The sequence below is a fragment of the Colius striatus genome, chromosome 12, assembly GCF_028858725.1.
Source record: "Colius striatus isolate bColStr4 chromosome 12, bColStr4.1.hap1, whole genome shotgun sequence".
NCBI classification, from domain to species: domain Eukaryota; kingdom Metazoa; phylum Chordata; class Aves; order Coliiformes; family Coliidae; genus Colius; species Colius striatus.
The window spans coordinates 22008458-22024242 of NC_084770.1; the positions used below are offsets into that span (position 1 = coordinate 22008458).

The 15785-nt window shown below is 51.5% G+C and overlaps 2 protein-coding genes across 2 annotated transcripts in view; both read right to left on the reverse strand.

Moving 5' to 3' along the window:
• The window catches only part of LOC104562183 (schwannomin-interacting protein 1), a 42016-nt gene extending 27961 nt beyond the window's left edge, over positions 1–14055 (reverse strand). The window contains exon 1 of the mRNA XM_062005739.1: positions 13923–14055. Within this exon, the coding sequence (XP_061861723.1) occupies positions 13923–14006 (84 nt within the window). The 5' untranslated portion in view covers positions 14007–14055. The remainder of the gene's footprint in view (positions 1–13922) is intronic.
• Positions 14056–14168: 113 nt separating this feature from the next.
• On the reverse strand, positions 14169–14602 carry LOC133626402 (schwannomin-interacting protein 1-like; the record flags this gene model as incomplete). Its single annotated transcript, XM_062005296.1, has 2 exons — positions 14566–14602; positions 14169–14426 (listed from the first exon to the last, which is right to left on the reverse strand). A coding segment is annotated over exon 2 (240 nt), but the record flags the coding sequence as incomplete, so codon positions are not given.
• Between the last annotated feature and the right edge of the window lie 1183 nt (positions 14603–15785).

Sequence of the window (15785 nt, forward strand, 5' to 3'; positions counted from 1 at the left end):
GTGGCTGAGAGGGCTTATTTATGGGCTGGCTGTAGATTGCAACTCATTTTAATTGCAAAATGGATGGTAAAAGCACAGCTCTGGGACTGGGAGGCTGAACACGTAAACAAACCACACTGCCAGCTCCCTCTGAAACTCCAAGGTTCTTTTCCAAACAGAGCCAAACACAATAAATAGAAATCAACTAATTCAAACAGGTAACAGCAGTGTCCTTTACAGGCTCCCACAATAGACGTGTGAGCTTTCAGAGACAAACCTCCTCCCGAGTCATGGGTTGGGATAAAATTAGTCAGAAGGGGATTTTTTTCACACAGCTCTGAAACCTGATGGCTGTAGCTCCAAGTTTACTGACACAGCCTGGCAGAAATCCACTCCTTTTTTGGGAGAGGTTTACTTCCATTACATGCACAACTCTCCAATAAGCCTTCAGAGAGGTCCAACCCCCCACAGAGGTGCTTCTTGCTTTAGGTTTTACATTTGGAGCCTTGAAGGAAATGGATGGAAAGAAGACTTTCTGAGTTTGAGTCCCATCCACACTGTGACTTGAGAAAGGACAAAATGCTAACCCTCTTGTGCTGCAGCAGCCTGTAGGTCAGGAAGCTGATTGCACAGTGCATCTAGCAATGGTTATCACTGACCAGCTCCAAACCTGTCACGATGGGCAATCACAGCCCTGCCTTCCACAGCAGGCTGCCAGGCTGCAAGCCCCCTGTTTAAACGTGCAGTTCTAGCCCTGGGTAGAGTAGGCACACTGAGCATGAGGCTGGAAAATGCTAAAAATAACAGGATAAGCAAAGGGTGGGTCAGGGCTGAGCTGCCTCAGTCACGGAGCGAGTGCATGGGGCTGCTGCGGGGCGGCACGGCAGCACCAAATAAGAGCAACAGAACCACTCTTGTCTCTTCCATCAGATCTTCCCCTCCTCTCCTGTTCTGCCTCAGGCACTCTTTTCCTCTGAGCTGACTTGCTCTGACAGCCTCCAGCTTCTCCTGATAATATGCTGTATTGTTGCCTGTGAGTCTTTAACCAGCATGAAGATCCTGCGTGATTCATTCTCGGGTGTCTGCTGGAACAGGAGCAGTGCTGAGCCAGCCGTGGCATGGGTGTGTTGTGGCAGGGGTGTGTTGTGTTGTGGCAGGGGTGTGTTGTGTTATTGGGTTGGTTCTGAGATGTTTCCTTTCATTTTGGGTTTTTTTACACCATCTTTGTGTCAAAATTGAGCCTTTGAGATGACTCATGATTGAGCCTCTGATGGCAGGAGGGCCCAGCAACAGCTGGAGGATTAATGTGGATGAGCAGAAAGGTGCAATGTGTAGTGTTGGGATGGAGGCAACAGAGGGATCAATAACCAAACACAGCTTATCCTGGTGGGAATCCCCTCCAAGGCTGCTCCAGCCGCACTCGGCCTCACCAGTCCCCTTCCCCCACCTTGTCCCATGGTGTTGTCATCACAGCATCACATCAGTCCTGCCACTGCCAAGACAAGCAGAGCCTTTCCAAGGGGACACAAGTGATATCATCCAGTCCCTTGGCCCAGTAGATTGTGCCTGGGCTCTGCTGGAGGCTGCTGGGTGGGTGCTGAGGGTACATCCAAGGGCCACCTCACCCCAAGTCATGCTGTTGCATGTTATCTGCCTAGACACCTCAGCCCTGCAAAGCCACCACCTGCAGCTTCCCAGCACCTCTAACAGGAAAATGCCTGGGAGGGCTCAAAACCATAGAATCATTTTGGTAGGAAAAGACCTTTAAGATCATCAAATGCAAGCCCTCCCCCTGTCCAGCCTAGCACTAACCCACGGCCCTCTGCACCTCAGCTCCACAGCTTTGGGATCCCTCCAGGGCTGGGCACTCCCCCAGCTCCCTGGGCAGCCTGGCACAGGGGTTGACACCCCTCTCAGGGAAACAGTTCTGCCTCAGCTTCAATGATTCAGCTCCAAGCTAAACCTCCCCTGGGGCCATTTCCTTGACCTCCAGCTCCCTGTAGCCTCCTGTCAGGGAGTGTCAGAGAGGGCTCCTGTCTCCCCTCAGCCTCTTCTCCAGGCTGAACACCCTCATTCCTTCAGCCCCTTCCCAGCACCCTTGTGCTCCAGCCCCTTCCCCAGCTCTGTGCCTGGCTCTGGCCATGCTGCAGCCCCTCAGTGTCCCTCTGGCAGTGAGTGAGGGGCCCAGCACTGAACACAGCCCTGGAGCTGCAGACTCCCTAGGACCCAGCACAGAAGCACAATCCCTGCCCTGCTCCTGGTGTCATCCCAGTGCTGATCCCAGCCAGGATGCCACTGGCCTATCCCAATACCTGGGAGTGGGAGCAGCAGTCAGCCCTGCACAGCGGGGCTGCATTTGCACACACTGACTCCTTGTTCCCGAGGCCAAAAGGCAGAGAATTACCATTTGTTCTCAGGACAGGGGCTGTCTTCTGAGCTTCTCTAAGCATCACATTCATCTGAAGCAGCTTTCATGTCTCCAGCAGCACTAATGCACACACAATGCATTCGGGCTCCACGCACCACTCCGATGTGACTCTCAAGTTTAAATGCAATAAGCGCAATTAAGCAGTGAAAGAAAGCTTCAGTACTTCCCCACTTGTGAAGACAAATGAGAAGTCAAATACAATGAAGAAAAGAGAGCAGCACTGCAAACAAAACCTCTGCCCTGGCCTGATGTCAGCCCGTGCAGTTGGCTGGGGGAACTGAAACCCTCACCCCATCCCGTGCCCTGTCACAGTTTCTGTGTTGAATGGCATTTTGGACTTCTGCATTTAACATCAGTGATATTAAACCCATCATTACAGCTCTGCATTGCTGGGTCAGGCTGAGGTGCCTCTAGAATTAGCCCCATCTTTCACAAACATGCCCAGTGATGTTTTTGCAGAGCTTCAGGAACTGCCCACTAATCAGATACCAGCACAACCACTTGATAAACCATTAATCAGAAGCTGTTTCTGGGCCTCAGACTCCCTCTACAGAGAAATTACAGGTTATACTTTTGGGATTTTACCCAGCTCTGAGTGCAAAAGGGGATGGGGAAAAGCTTCTCACAGAAGGAAAATGCTCAGAGAAGGTGTTTGCTTTCTGCTACACAGCTCTCTCCATCGCCTCTGCCAGGAGCTGGGAGCCCACAGAAGGATAAGAAATGTCATTTAACATGGAAGTGGAGCCAACAGTGAGGCAGAAGCCCTGGCCTATACATGAAGGAATGGTGCTCAGCTCTCCACTGGCACCTCCACACCGAGGAACATCCCTGCAGGAAGCAGCCTGTACACCTGCACAGCCTCCCTGTGCCTTCCCCAGGCTTGGCTGTGGTTCTCCTCTCAAATAGGTCTCTACTAAACATAGGCAAAATGCCTTTTGGCTCAAAGAACTACTGCTGGAGGTCACAGAGAGCTGTGTGGTCTATCCTTGCTCTTCATGATGACTGACTGCTCCAGACAAGTTGGCTTTGGCACCTGATGGGCTGCTGTTTGCTAGAGCCATTGATCCAGCAACTCAGAGAGTGCAAAGTAAAGCTCAGTCTAATAAAGGCAATTACTTGACAGTTAGTTTGTCCTTGCTTGGGGCCACACTTCTCCACATCACACACAGGCTCTGTGGGAACTCATCTGAGGTGGCACTGGCTGTGCTGGAGCTTCCATCCACACCTCATCCAGGGAGCAGAGCCTGGGGCTGGCCTGAAGCCCATCATGGCACAGCTTGATTTTCAAGGGATAAGGAAGAAAGGGAATGTGGGATACCAAATATCCGAGCTAGGGGAGGCAGAGGAGATGCTGCTATGGCAAAGCAATTACAGCCTAAAGTTACCAAACCAATTGCCCTGACTCTCTGCCCTGCTCTGGGGAGCAGAGGAGTGGTTTGCTTTGCTGCAGTGGGTGTTACTCCAAGGAACACTCATCATCACACTGGCAACAGCAGCAACACATCCAAGACAGAGATACTTCTGATGGCCTCCACTGTGGGAAGTTTATTTTAGCAGGAGCTGTTATTTCTCTGCCAGACATGTGCTATGTTACATGTTTACTCCTTTTCCTCCAAATACATTACTTTAAAGCAAAAATCTTTTAAGTAAAGCTACAGTTACTACATCAAGAAGCTGCCTCTGTCTCTGGGATGAAATGCTGTCCCTTGGGGATCAAGGCGGGAACGTTGAAAGGGTCAGATCCAGACATCAGACTGCTCCAGCCTCCATTCTGGTTTGGTTTGGCCCAGTGCAAAACACAGAAACAAAGAAGAGGTGTGCTTTAAGCAGAGGGTTACATTCTACACACGGGAGCTACAGAATATTCTGTGTTCTTACACTCTATCTGGCAGCTCCAGCCTCGGTGTGTGGTTTCCTAAAGGCTCAGCCCTGCCTGGCTGCTGAAGCCCTTGGAAGAGTTTTGTGGATGCTGCAGAAGCTCTCCAGCATCTATTCTTAGCCTCAGCAATTTCAATGACATTAACCTTCAGCTCAGTCTACATCCAAACCGCTCCACGGGCAGGCGAGCGTGCAGATACGGCACGAGGGTCTGCAAAGGCAGTGCTGCAGAAGGTGGGAATTCAGCATGACCCCAAAACAGCAGCACAGCTAACACAGCTTTCTGCTTGGTGTCAGACCCAGTGGGCAGTTGGGATGGGGAATGGCCCAGGGCCACAAAAACTCATCCTGCATCTTTACATCAAGCAGAATATCTGTGTCTATCCATCGATCTGGCACGTAGGGACAGACGGTGTCATTGGTACAACGTGGGCAATCTGCAGCCATATGTCTCACACACAGCTTGGATTGATACCTCTTGGGAAGCAGGTACAGCTCACCCAGCTGTCATGAAGAGAGGAGGATGGGTACAAGCTCCTGAGCAAAACTTGTGTGCAATTTAGATATGATTAAGGTATGGCAATATTACCCAGTGTGGTCATTTGAGGATGTATTTTAAAAGGCTTCTACATGAGGAGGGGACAAGGCTGAACTGAGGCTTAGTTTGCAGGCTCCTGCCCTCATTTTCACCTACTTTGCCCTTCCCAGAAGCAGAGAAGTGGAAGAAGTCCTGGAGATGTTTTTACAAGGCTACAGGATGTTTCCCTGCTGCTCCTGTGAGCTTCCAGGTCAGCCTACAGAAGGAACAAACTGGCTGCCTTCCTCCTAAGAAAAGGTCTGTTTCATCTTTGCAAGGCAAAGCCAGAACCTGGCTTTATGATTTCCAGCCTGAGAAATAATAGATGAGAAAGCAGGAGGCCAAAGAAAAGGCCAGACAGATTGTGCCAGGGTATATGCTAAGCTGTTGGATGTTATGCATTAACACAGACACACAGCACAGAGAATTCAGTAAGGAGAAATGATTCACAGATTACAGGGGCTTTTTTTAAACCACTAAGAGTAGTTTGGCATCAGACTCCTGTCAGGCAAAGGAGATGGGGAAGAGGTTGGCCACAGGTACAGGAATAGCAGGTACAGAACCCTGCTATTTCCCCAAGTCCCTCTTTAATAAATTCAATATAGGAATTACATTAAATAAAAAGTTTAGATTAAATTTTTAATAACTCACTAAAAGCATCTCAGCTCCCTCCAGACTGTACACACTGGCAGGGTCTGGATGCATAAAGAATTCAGCACTTGCATATAGTTCTCTCTCACTCTTTTTTCCAGCATTGCCATCTACCAGCTGAGAGAGGATTAAATCTCAGCCTGGCACTTCCCTTTCCTCTCCAACCCCTCCAAACTGCAGCTATTTCCCCTGGCCCACTCAAATGCTGGGATTTCATTCTAACAAGGCTGAAATAAATGGCCAGAGTTTGATTTTCTCAGTTAAAGGAGATCTACAGATCACCAAGTGGAAAGCCCAGTCACAAACGACTCCATAGGCAGGACAAGGAAAGACAAAGCACCCTAAAAATGGTACAGGCACATGAAATAAGCTGGAAACCCTTGAGGAGGGGAGAGATTATGCAGCACCTCCCATCTCAGGCAACAACTGCAGGTAATTGCAAGCAGGAAAGTCACTTTCCAGCAAAGCCATCAGCGCTTGGCTTACAGAAGCAGGATTGATTTCGGATCCAGGTTAGTGCACAAGCTGGAAGAAGTAGCTTCAAATCTTTCTAGTTATAGCTAAGGGAGCTTCTAGCACAAAAGCAGAATTCTTTGCAGATTTAACAGTCCAAATAGAGCAAACTTCACTGTGGGAGAAGTGGCAGCCGCTCCTCAGCAGGGTCACTGTGCCCTGTGATGCTCAGTGGGGGAATGCCTGTGGGGGACCAGCCTCTAGCCACAGTAGCCTTGGAAAACACTGAACTGATCAGATGATGGGATTATCTGAAACAGCTATTTGGTTTAGAGAACAAATACCTATAGAGAGACACTGGGAGAACGTCAGAAATCAAATTTCCTTCCAGTGGTGATCAGACCTAAAACTTTTGTGACTTGGGAATCCTGTACACCCTCACAACAGGCTTTCCCTTCAGAAAGCATCATACAGAGTCCAGTCTTCCCATCAAATACGAAGTGGTGCTCGCTGTAAACCTCCTTTGGGCTGCACTGCTGCATCCTGGCCATGCTCTAAGCACAGTAACTTGCACAGCTGAGTGTAGGAGCTTATTTGTTAAAATATTTACCAAACAGAAGCGTCCTAACACAGAAAGGAAATTACTTCAGCAGGGGAAGTCACACAGGATCCAAACACAAACTGCTTTGGAGTTCACAAAGTTTGTTTTACCTTTGCAAAGGTAGCTTAGCCAAAATATTAGTAAATGCTTCATTGCACATGGAAGTGTTTACAAACTCCAAGCAGGCTTTGGCTTTCTATTTACCAACTGCTTTAAGACGAGTGAACAAACCTCAAGCATCCCTTGTAAAGCCACTTAGGGCTTTGCATGTTTGGGAGCAGATGGATTTGGAGCTGCCAGTGCAGCTCTGCTCTGGAGCAACTCGTATGGATGTACATGAACAACACAGGAGTTATTTAAAGCACGCTCAGGAGCAGAAATGGATCAGCCTGGAAAATCTTTCTCTAGGTGCTGTTTACAGCACTAAGTTATGGAAGGAGCATTGCCTGGCTCAGGGACTCTGAGCCCGTCTGCCTCTGCAGGAGATGGGGACCTGGGTTTACACCACTGACATTAATCTCACTGACATTTTGGCTGTTGGGAAAAGGACAAATGATGTCCTGAATGTAGCCAGAACCCAGTTTGTTCTTCCAGATTTTACACAAACTGGAGAAAATAACCCATTGTTGCCTTCTTGATTTCCTAAGCAGCAGCCAGTTAGTGCAAAACTGCCTTCAATCCAGGCAGAGAGAAATAAGGGAACAAATCAGAAGGATTCTTGCTGTCCTCATCCCTGCTAAGCCAATTCTGCTGGCAATATAAATGCACTCACTCTGGTTTTGAGAGTATGCTGAGCATTATTTCAAACATTTACATAGGCAGTTTCTGCAGACATGCCTGAGGTCCCTGTGCAACAACAGTGACCATCAGATGCAGGACCAGAAAAAGGGCAGAGACCTCTCCAGGGCAGACCCAGGGCCACTTGCCCAGAGCTCAGGAGCTGCAGGGGCTGCTCTGTGCTTAGCAAATCACCACTTGCCATTCCAGCTCCATCTCTGCCTGGTTAGACTTCAATCCTGTTGCTTTCTGCTGCCTACATTTATTTTATCACCTTTTGCTATGTGCCTGTGAGACTCTGAGGGCTTGGTGAGTTTAATACTTGTTCCTGAAAGGCTTTGCCAGCAGCAGCTCTGGCCACTACTGCTGGGATGGAACTAGCCTGGCTTCAGAGTGCTCCTTGGTAGATCTACAATGTGGCTTCAGCTGCAGTTTCTCTTCATATGGTTTTAAAATACTCTCTGCCTATAACTGCTCTCTGCACACATACCATTATTCTCCAGTGCCAGGTGTTGCACACACCCTATCCTACTCTGCTGCCAGGCAGAGACAACCATAGTAATTGCTGCCCTTCAGAAGTAAAAACAACAGGTTTTACACACCACAGGTGGATCCTGAGAATTAAAACCCCACCATCCTCACAGTTATCACACCCCATATGCAAGAAACTGATACCTAAGTACATAAGTACTGTCCTGTCTGAGTGTTCTGGCTGCCCATTGTAAATTCAACCCCAGATACTCAGTCAGGTAAGTGGGAATTTGAAAGTATTAGTGAAGGCTCAGCAGGGGAGGGGCACAAGGCTCCAGGCTGCACAATCCCTCAATCCCAAAATCATGTTCTGAGACAATTACAACTTTGATTGGCATAAAGGCTCACTTCCCTTTTGGGAAAACCTTCACATTTGCTACCTGCTATCCCCAACACCAAAAATACTCTTTACAGATATACTCATTGGCCTTATACAGCCAGCACCCTGAGTAGCACTCCTCATTATGGCACACAAGGACATTAAAGGGAGGTTTACTGTTGCCTGCAATGCAATGAAGTGTTAGAACAACCCAATTTTCTCAGCTTTTTTTGGCCATTTCCACATCCTACACAGCCCCTTCACTTACCAACCGACTGGGAAGCGCTGCCAGCTCGCTGGGGTCCATCACACAGAGGAACTCACATCAGACCAGCACTCAGATGAAGGAGATTTGTTCATCAAGAAAAGAATCCATGTACTGTCTGCCCATGTATTTGGCACTTTCTTTCCTGAAAAGCTCTGCAGGTAAATTTTTTGCTCAGGGTTATTAATTGTGGGTACTTTGCCTGGCCCAGGAGCAGAAGCAGCAAACGTACATCTTTCCAGTCTTATGTAATTAGCAACGCTCTTCAAGCAACAAGCACTTCAGACTACCTAGAGATGTTTTCTTAGCTTAATGACATTGCACACTTTGGCAGAGTCATTAATATCTTGCCAACCTCATCTAACCTTTGAGCTGGGTGGAAAGTGGCCAAAGTACATGGTTGCTTTGATTCATCGATGCAGCACATCACCAGCAGTGGGACATCCCACACCTAGGGATGCTGTTACAGAGTAGATACAATCCTCTGTCTGACTGAAATGACAGTGTTTTCCACAGCTAAAAGGTTTGCTTTTCATGCCAACTAAGCTTTAAAGCAAATGGATCGCCTCAAAGAACCTCTCTTATCATGCCTTTAACTTTGTACAGTTGCTCAATGAGGAGTTAAATGGTCAATTGGCATGGGAAAGGGTCGACAGGTGGAGAGCAAAAGTCTTGCTGGGCCCCTGTGCTGTAGGGAGTGACAGCAAAGCAATTTCCTGCAAGCTACAAGTTTGATTCTGAAGACCAGCATGTCAGAAGTTAATGCACCAACAGTTCTTGTCTGGGAAAATTGCTTCCAGGCGTTAAACCCCTGGCTCTGAGCACTTGCGGCCAAGACAACGTCAAACATCATCCAGGGATGAAGATTAACACTTTAAGCAAAGCCAGTCAGGCAATTATTACTCATTTTAAGTGAGAACAAACTCAGTGCCAATCTTCAAGCAAATACTTGCTCCCTCAATGTTAGGGACACCACACCAAGGTAGACCAAAGCTTTGCAACATGCAACACGAAGGCACCACGTGTGATCCCAGCCCACGTCCCTGACAACCCTCTATGCCAACAGCCTCACAGGGCTTTAACAAAGGCCCATCAGGCACAGAAGCACTGTTGCTCACTTCATTTCTCTACCCCCTCCTCCTCTTGCCAACCTGGTCTACACATTTCTCCTTCCATGTTTCCCAGCTGCTCTGACCCAGCTCTCTCCCTCCAGAGCTGTTCTACCACTCCAGCAAAACCAGACTACTGCCCACAGCCAATTATTAAGAGAATTTCATCCTGCATTGTAAGGATTAAATACTTTTGAGTTCATTTCAGATTTTCAGCAGCCATGAGAGGAGACACCAACAGAGTCACAGACTGAAGCAGCAGACATTTACATGGTAACTTCCATCCTACCTGCCCTTGACATCTCCTGTGTTAGCCATTCAGGCCTTTTGCAGAGGTTTCCAATTGTTTTCACGTACAGATCTGAACCTTTTCCAACCTAACCATAGTGAATTTAGGATTGCCACCACTGGCTCTGCCTCTTCTTTGCTGCCTTTCGGTGTCCCCTCCAAAGCAGCCCACTGAGCTCCACAGGCAGCTGCCCTCCCATCAGATACAGCTCCAAGGGAAGCAGGAGCACTGTGCCCACCTCCACTAACTCAAAACAGCCTCAAGGACCAAGTGAGTCGGAAGAAGGATGTATATTTAGCTTCCAAACACACTGTAAATGCAGGAGCCCACAGGGCTGAGGGTAAGTTACATGTCTGTGCAGACAGTGCTGATGTGCAGGCTGATCAAAGGCATCGGGAAAAGGGGCATCTGTCTGTCCTGACAGTTTATGCAGGAATATTTTAGTGATGAAAAGGGAAAATACAGACTCCAGCACACTCTTACCCACACAGAAGGCTTCTGCTGAAGTCTTGGAGAGTGAAGGGATGAGCTTTTATCACCACTGCCTGCAATAACCTTGCTTTGTGGACAGCAAAATCCCTTCAGTAGTGCCATCCACCTACAGCCTGCCCCAAGCACCCAGGTCTCTCTGCAAGGGGAAGGCGGCTGGAGCCATTTCCTCTCCTGTCAGTGGGGTTTTTTTAATTGACTATGGAATGTGCAGATTTTGTTTTCAGAAAATACACCCTATTGATTGTAATTACCATCCTCAGAGCTGCCATGGAGAGAATATTAAAGCCATTAACACTGATTTGGATTTTATTAGAGCCATTAGCGAAACGGCAAGAGGAGCATCGTTGCTCCCCCAGCCCCTCTGAAGCTCCTTAGCACCATAAATCATCTCATGGAACATTTGTTACCACTTCAGATACAGCCAGAAGTCGAGCAAAGGGAAAAAGGAGGGGCAGGCTTCACACAGCTGGGTGATAAGATCGCTCCAAGCATCTTGTTAATGAACCTTCTAAGCACCAACTGCCTTCAGCGGAGGTGTCATTTCTTCTCTCAGGTAGATGGCCAGAAGACTCAAAAGCCACCTAATGCAACCCATTGGGCTTGTGCCCATCAGAGCAGGCTCACAGCTGCACCTCCAGAAACAGCCATTTCCTCCTCATTTGTGGAGAAGGAAGGAAACATCCTTCATTTCTAGATACCACCTTCCTCACGGGTATCTGGACCATGTGAACCCTACCACAGCCAGCACAGGAGAGCAAGCCCACATCTTGAGAACAACTTGCCCACAGACACGGCACAGCCGAGAGAGACTCACCCCAGCACCATCCAACTGGGCTGCTCCTGTAGACACTGAGCAGAAATCATCATCTTCCTCTAAATTCTCCTGGTAGGAGCTTCTCAGCCATCTATTACTCTGTCTGCAACCTGAGGAACCAGCCTTGGCCCTCACATCTCATTTATGTTGAGTTATTGCATCTGGAAGCCAAACAACAGCCATTCCCACAGAATTAATATGCACTTTCTCCAGCTTCCCCCGGCAACTTGAGGCAGGTCTCTGCATGCTCAGATGTGACCAAAGGTCTCTCCTCATGTTCTATTTAGTCCAGTTTCTGTCCTCCTGAGCCCTCTGTGCATTTCAGCCCAGATCTGCCTTGCCTAGCAAACCTCCCCAAACCACGTATCTCCTTACAAGCCCAAATCTGCTTTTCCCATGACTCCAAGCCAACCAGCATCCCTCAGCAAGTTGCTCATCACCACACACTCCTGAAACCAGAGACAGGAGGCAGGGATGGAGCAAGCAATGCTCTTCTCCCAGCACCACATTTGCTGTAATGGTGAGGAGCACAGCACCAATGCTGAGGCCAGAAGGAGCCACAATGGATCACTCCTGTCCCAACGGGGTGGCCTCTGCCCTGCCTTCTCTTGGAGCATGATAAAAAGCAGTTACCTGTAGGTGCTGACAGTGGAAAAGAACTCTCTTTTCCTCTCATTTCATAGGAGCTGCTCAGCATTTTATTTTCCTTAATACAAGATCTACACTGGATTCCTGATAACGTAAACCAGCCCAAGAAATGCTTCTACTCAAAGCAACAGCTGCTTTCACATCACATCCCTGGCAACAACATCACTTTACACTACACCAGCCAAGGCCTATAATACTGAAATTTCCCTTTCACTAATCCACTCTGCTAGCAGTTGGAGCAAGCTAGTCCATTTTCTCTGTAGTTGCTTCCTGGCAGGTTTCAAGCCATGACTTTTATGTTTACAAACACTTGAGCTTTCAGCAGGCCAAGGCAAGGTTTTGTTATAAATAGCATGATAGTGAACTGCAGGCAAATGTCAAGAGCAGGAGTGAAAGAAAAAAAAATCCCAATAAAATGAGGGATTTTCTCTTTAATCTGGTTTTAGTTAGCTTTGAAGGTATTGAGTGTCCCTGCAGCCCTTTCTCTTTGCCCCAGGTGGGAAATGGAAGGAGCAGAGTTGGAATACCTCCTTCTTTTTGCTCCTCCCTGTGTGCCGGAGGAAGGGGGGATCCCAGGGGAAGGGGCTGGGAAAGCAAACCAAAAGCCTTCTTCCTCAGGAGCCTCCAGGACTGCTGGTTGCAGGAAAACCTCCATGAGTGGAACACTCATGTTTGCAGAGTGGAAAACTCCAGTTGCTTGTGAGTGTAAGAGGACTGGCAGCTCAGCCAGCTCTACCCATGGGAGATGCTCTCAAGGCTCTGGGCTCCTTGATGCCCAAACCTGGGTGCCCATTACGGTTCAGGTGTGTTCCATATGCTGCTGAGGAGTGCTCAGGCTGTAAACCCTGACTCTGGGCAGGACAAGTCAGGGCATGAGTGAATGAATGTGAATGAATGCCTTCAGTGCCTTTGTGCTGGAAGGAGGGAATGGAAGGATGGAGGAGGAACATCCTCACAGAGGTGAACAGGCAAAATTCCTCAGGTGACACCTCACCAGGTTAAGCACATACCCCAAGGCAAAGAGTTTCCAGCATTGCCAATGCTGCCAGCAGCTTAGGTAGCAAGAGTTTATCAGATAATGCTTTTAAAACAAGCTCACAAACCACAAAAATGAGCTTCCCCCCCCCATTTAGTTTTTAAGCTGAGCTTCTGCACAAACGACTATAATTAAAGACATTACCTGTCAGTTCCTCAGGGCACTGAGGCCACAATGTTCAGGCTTTGGAAAAAGCCTCCTGCATGGCAGCTGTCCCACTTATTCATCACAGCCAGCACCCACCCAGATTTCTCACCAATTAGTTGTAATTCAAGGATTTAGGGGGAAATCCCCCCCCTCCCGGAGCCAGATGACTTCACAGGAAGTAAAGGGATGGAGTGCCTTCAAAAAACACACAAGGCAGCGCGCCGGTGGGAAGGCTGCAGGGCGTGGGTGGCGAGGCACACAGCGCATCACGCGTGCCGCCACATCCCGGGGCCCCTGCAGCGCTTTCCGCGGGTTCCCTGCGTTCCTTTGAGCCCAAAGCAGCGTGTGAGCCGGGGCGGTGCCACGGCCGCGTGTGCGGTGCTGCTGCTGCTCATCGCCACGGCTCGCGGCTCAGAAGTTCTGCACAATCTCGCAAACACTCCGGAGAACGCGCCCGCCTCACCATTTACAGGGTTTTCCGTTGTGATGTCCACGGTTTGGGGGTTTCATCGTGGCTGACAGCGGGGTCTCATCGCTCCTTACGGAAGGTTAACATACACCCCACACCAGCCTGGCGCTGAAAGGCCACCGCGCCTCAGCCCCTCCAAGGGAAAACCACCTCAAGAAGACATCCCGGTGGCACAGGCACCTCAGTCCCGCCGGGCACCGGCCCCATCCCCCGGCAGCCTGCCCCGAGATGCTCCGGCAAAGTTACCGCCGCCGGCCTCCCCCTTCCCCGGAGCCGCCGCCGCACCGGGCTCGGAGGAACAAACACCTCTCCCCCGCCCCAAGCCCGACCCCACGCCGCCCCAGGGGGAAGCCATCCCCCGCTCCGCTGCCCGGCCGAGCCCTTCCGCGGCCGGACACCGAGTCGCCGCCCTCGCCCCGCTCCCGCCCGCCGCTCCTCCGCCCTCCCGGCCCGACTCACCGAGGCGGGGTTGGCCCGCTGCCCGCGCTCCTGCTCCCGGCACTGCAGCCCCGCCAGGTGCCTCTCCAGGGCCGCCCAGTCCATGGCCGGCGGCTGCGGCTCCCGCGGGGGCTGCGCTCCGCCGCCCCGCCGCGCCCGCCGCCCGCCCGCTCCCGCCGCCCCGCCGCGCCGCCGCTCCTGCGGGGGCAGCGGCGGCGGGCGCTGGTGCGGCCGCGGGCGGGCGGCGGCGGGCCGGCGGGGCGCGGGGGCGGCGGGCGAGCCGCGGCAGCGGGCATCGCCGGCGGGGCAGCGAGCCGGCTCCCGGCGCGCCGGCGGGGACGGCAGGTAGCCCCCGTCCTCCTCCTCCTCTTCCTCCGAGTCCTCCAGCGCCGCCAGGTCCAGGCTGCTGGGGGACGGCGAGGACTTGCCCTCGGAGCACGGCGTGGCTTTGCTGGAGTTGGACTCCGAGCTGGAGCGGCTGCTGCCGGCGTCGCTCCCTAAATCCATCCCATCCTCCCGGGAGTCCTGCCGGAGAGAAGCGAAAGGCGCCGCGTCAGAGAAGCCGGGACCGGCCCTGCCCCTGCCTTGCCCTGCCCGCCGGGCACGGGGAATCCGCGGGGCCCGGGGCGGGCCGCCCGCCTCGCCGGGGCCGCCCCCCGCGCACCGGAGCCGCTGCCGGAGCCGCTGCCGCCGCGGGGCGGCCCCGGGCGGGCGGGGGGGAGGCGGCGCGCGGGCAGCGCCCCCCGCGGGCGGGAGCCGGAGGAGCGGCGCGGGGAGGGGAGCGGAGCGGAGCGGAGAAGGGGGGCGGCGCTGCCGGGGCCGCCCGGGGCGGGGGAAGCCGCGGCGGAGCAGCTCAGGCGCCGGTGCCCGCAGGCAGGGCCTGGCAGAGCAGCCGCAGTACCGAGGGTGTGGGGAACGTTGTTTTGCTGTGTAAATATCGCTGTTTTGGAAAGGAGGGGAGGGGGGGTGGGGTGGGGGGGGACACGGGGCGCCTGGCACCGAAGGTTGTGCGTCGGGCAGAGAGTGGGTGGGTTTGTGGGAGGTCTTAGTTGATAATTGCAACGAGAGCAGCATCCTTGGCAGCACACCCCTGGGACAGGTACCGGCACACGTTTACAAATCATCACTTATCACAGAATCATTTCAGTTGAAGACCTTTAAGCCCAACCACTCACGTCCCACTGCCAAATCCACCACTAACCCCCTGCCCCCAGCACCTTAGCTCCACGGCTTTGGGATCCCTCCAGGGCTGGGCACTCCCCCCTCTCCCTGGGCAGCCTGGCACAGGGGCTGACACCCCTTTCAGGGAAACAGTTCTGCCTCAGCTCCAATCTCAACCTCCCCTGGGGCAACTTGAGCCTGTTTCCTCTTCTGCTATAATTCCTTTTTTTGGAGAAGAAATAAATCCCCAGCTCACTGCAGCCTCCTGTCTCCCCTCAGCCTCTTCTTCTCCAGGCTGAACATCCCCATTCCCTCAGACTTGTTCTCTAGACCTTTCACCAGCTTCTCAGTCTCATTTTTAAGCCCCCTTTTGTTTTGGTGGTAATATAAAGTAACTACTTAAGAATAGCCTATAAATAACTCTGCTACGAAACCCCATCCAGTTTAAATGTTCTGAGTCACTGAAGCCAGGTTTAACGTGGAGATGTTCCTGTTCCCAAATTCAGTTCAAGACCTTTTAAGGTTGTGTGGCTGACATGGTGAGCATTAATCACACAGAAGAGCACCTCCAAGGCAGCATTTGGGAGATGTGGCAGTGTCCATCTGGCCTCCGAGCCACAGATCCCAACAGTACCAACCCAGCAGATACAGTCAGGTAGAATACAGGGGGTGGCAAACTTCTCCCAGGCCTGGGGGCTGGCAGAAAGAGACCCAACAACTACT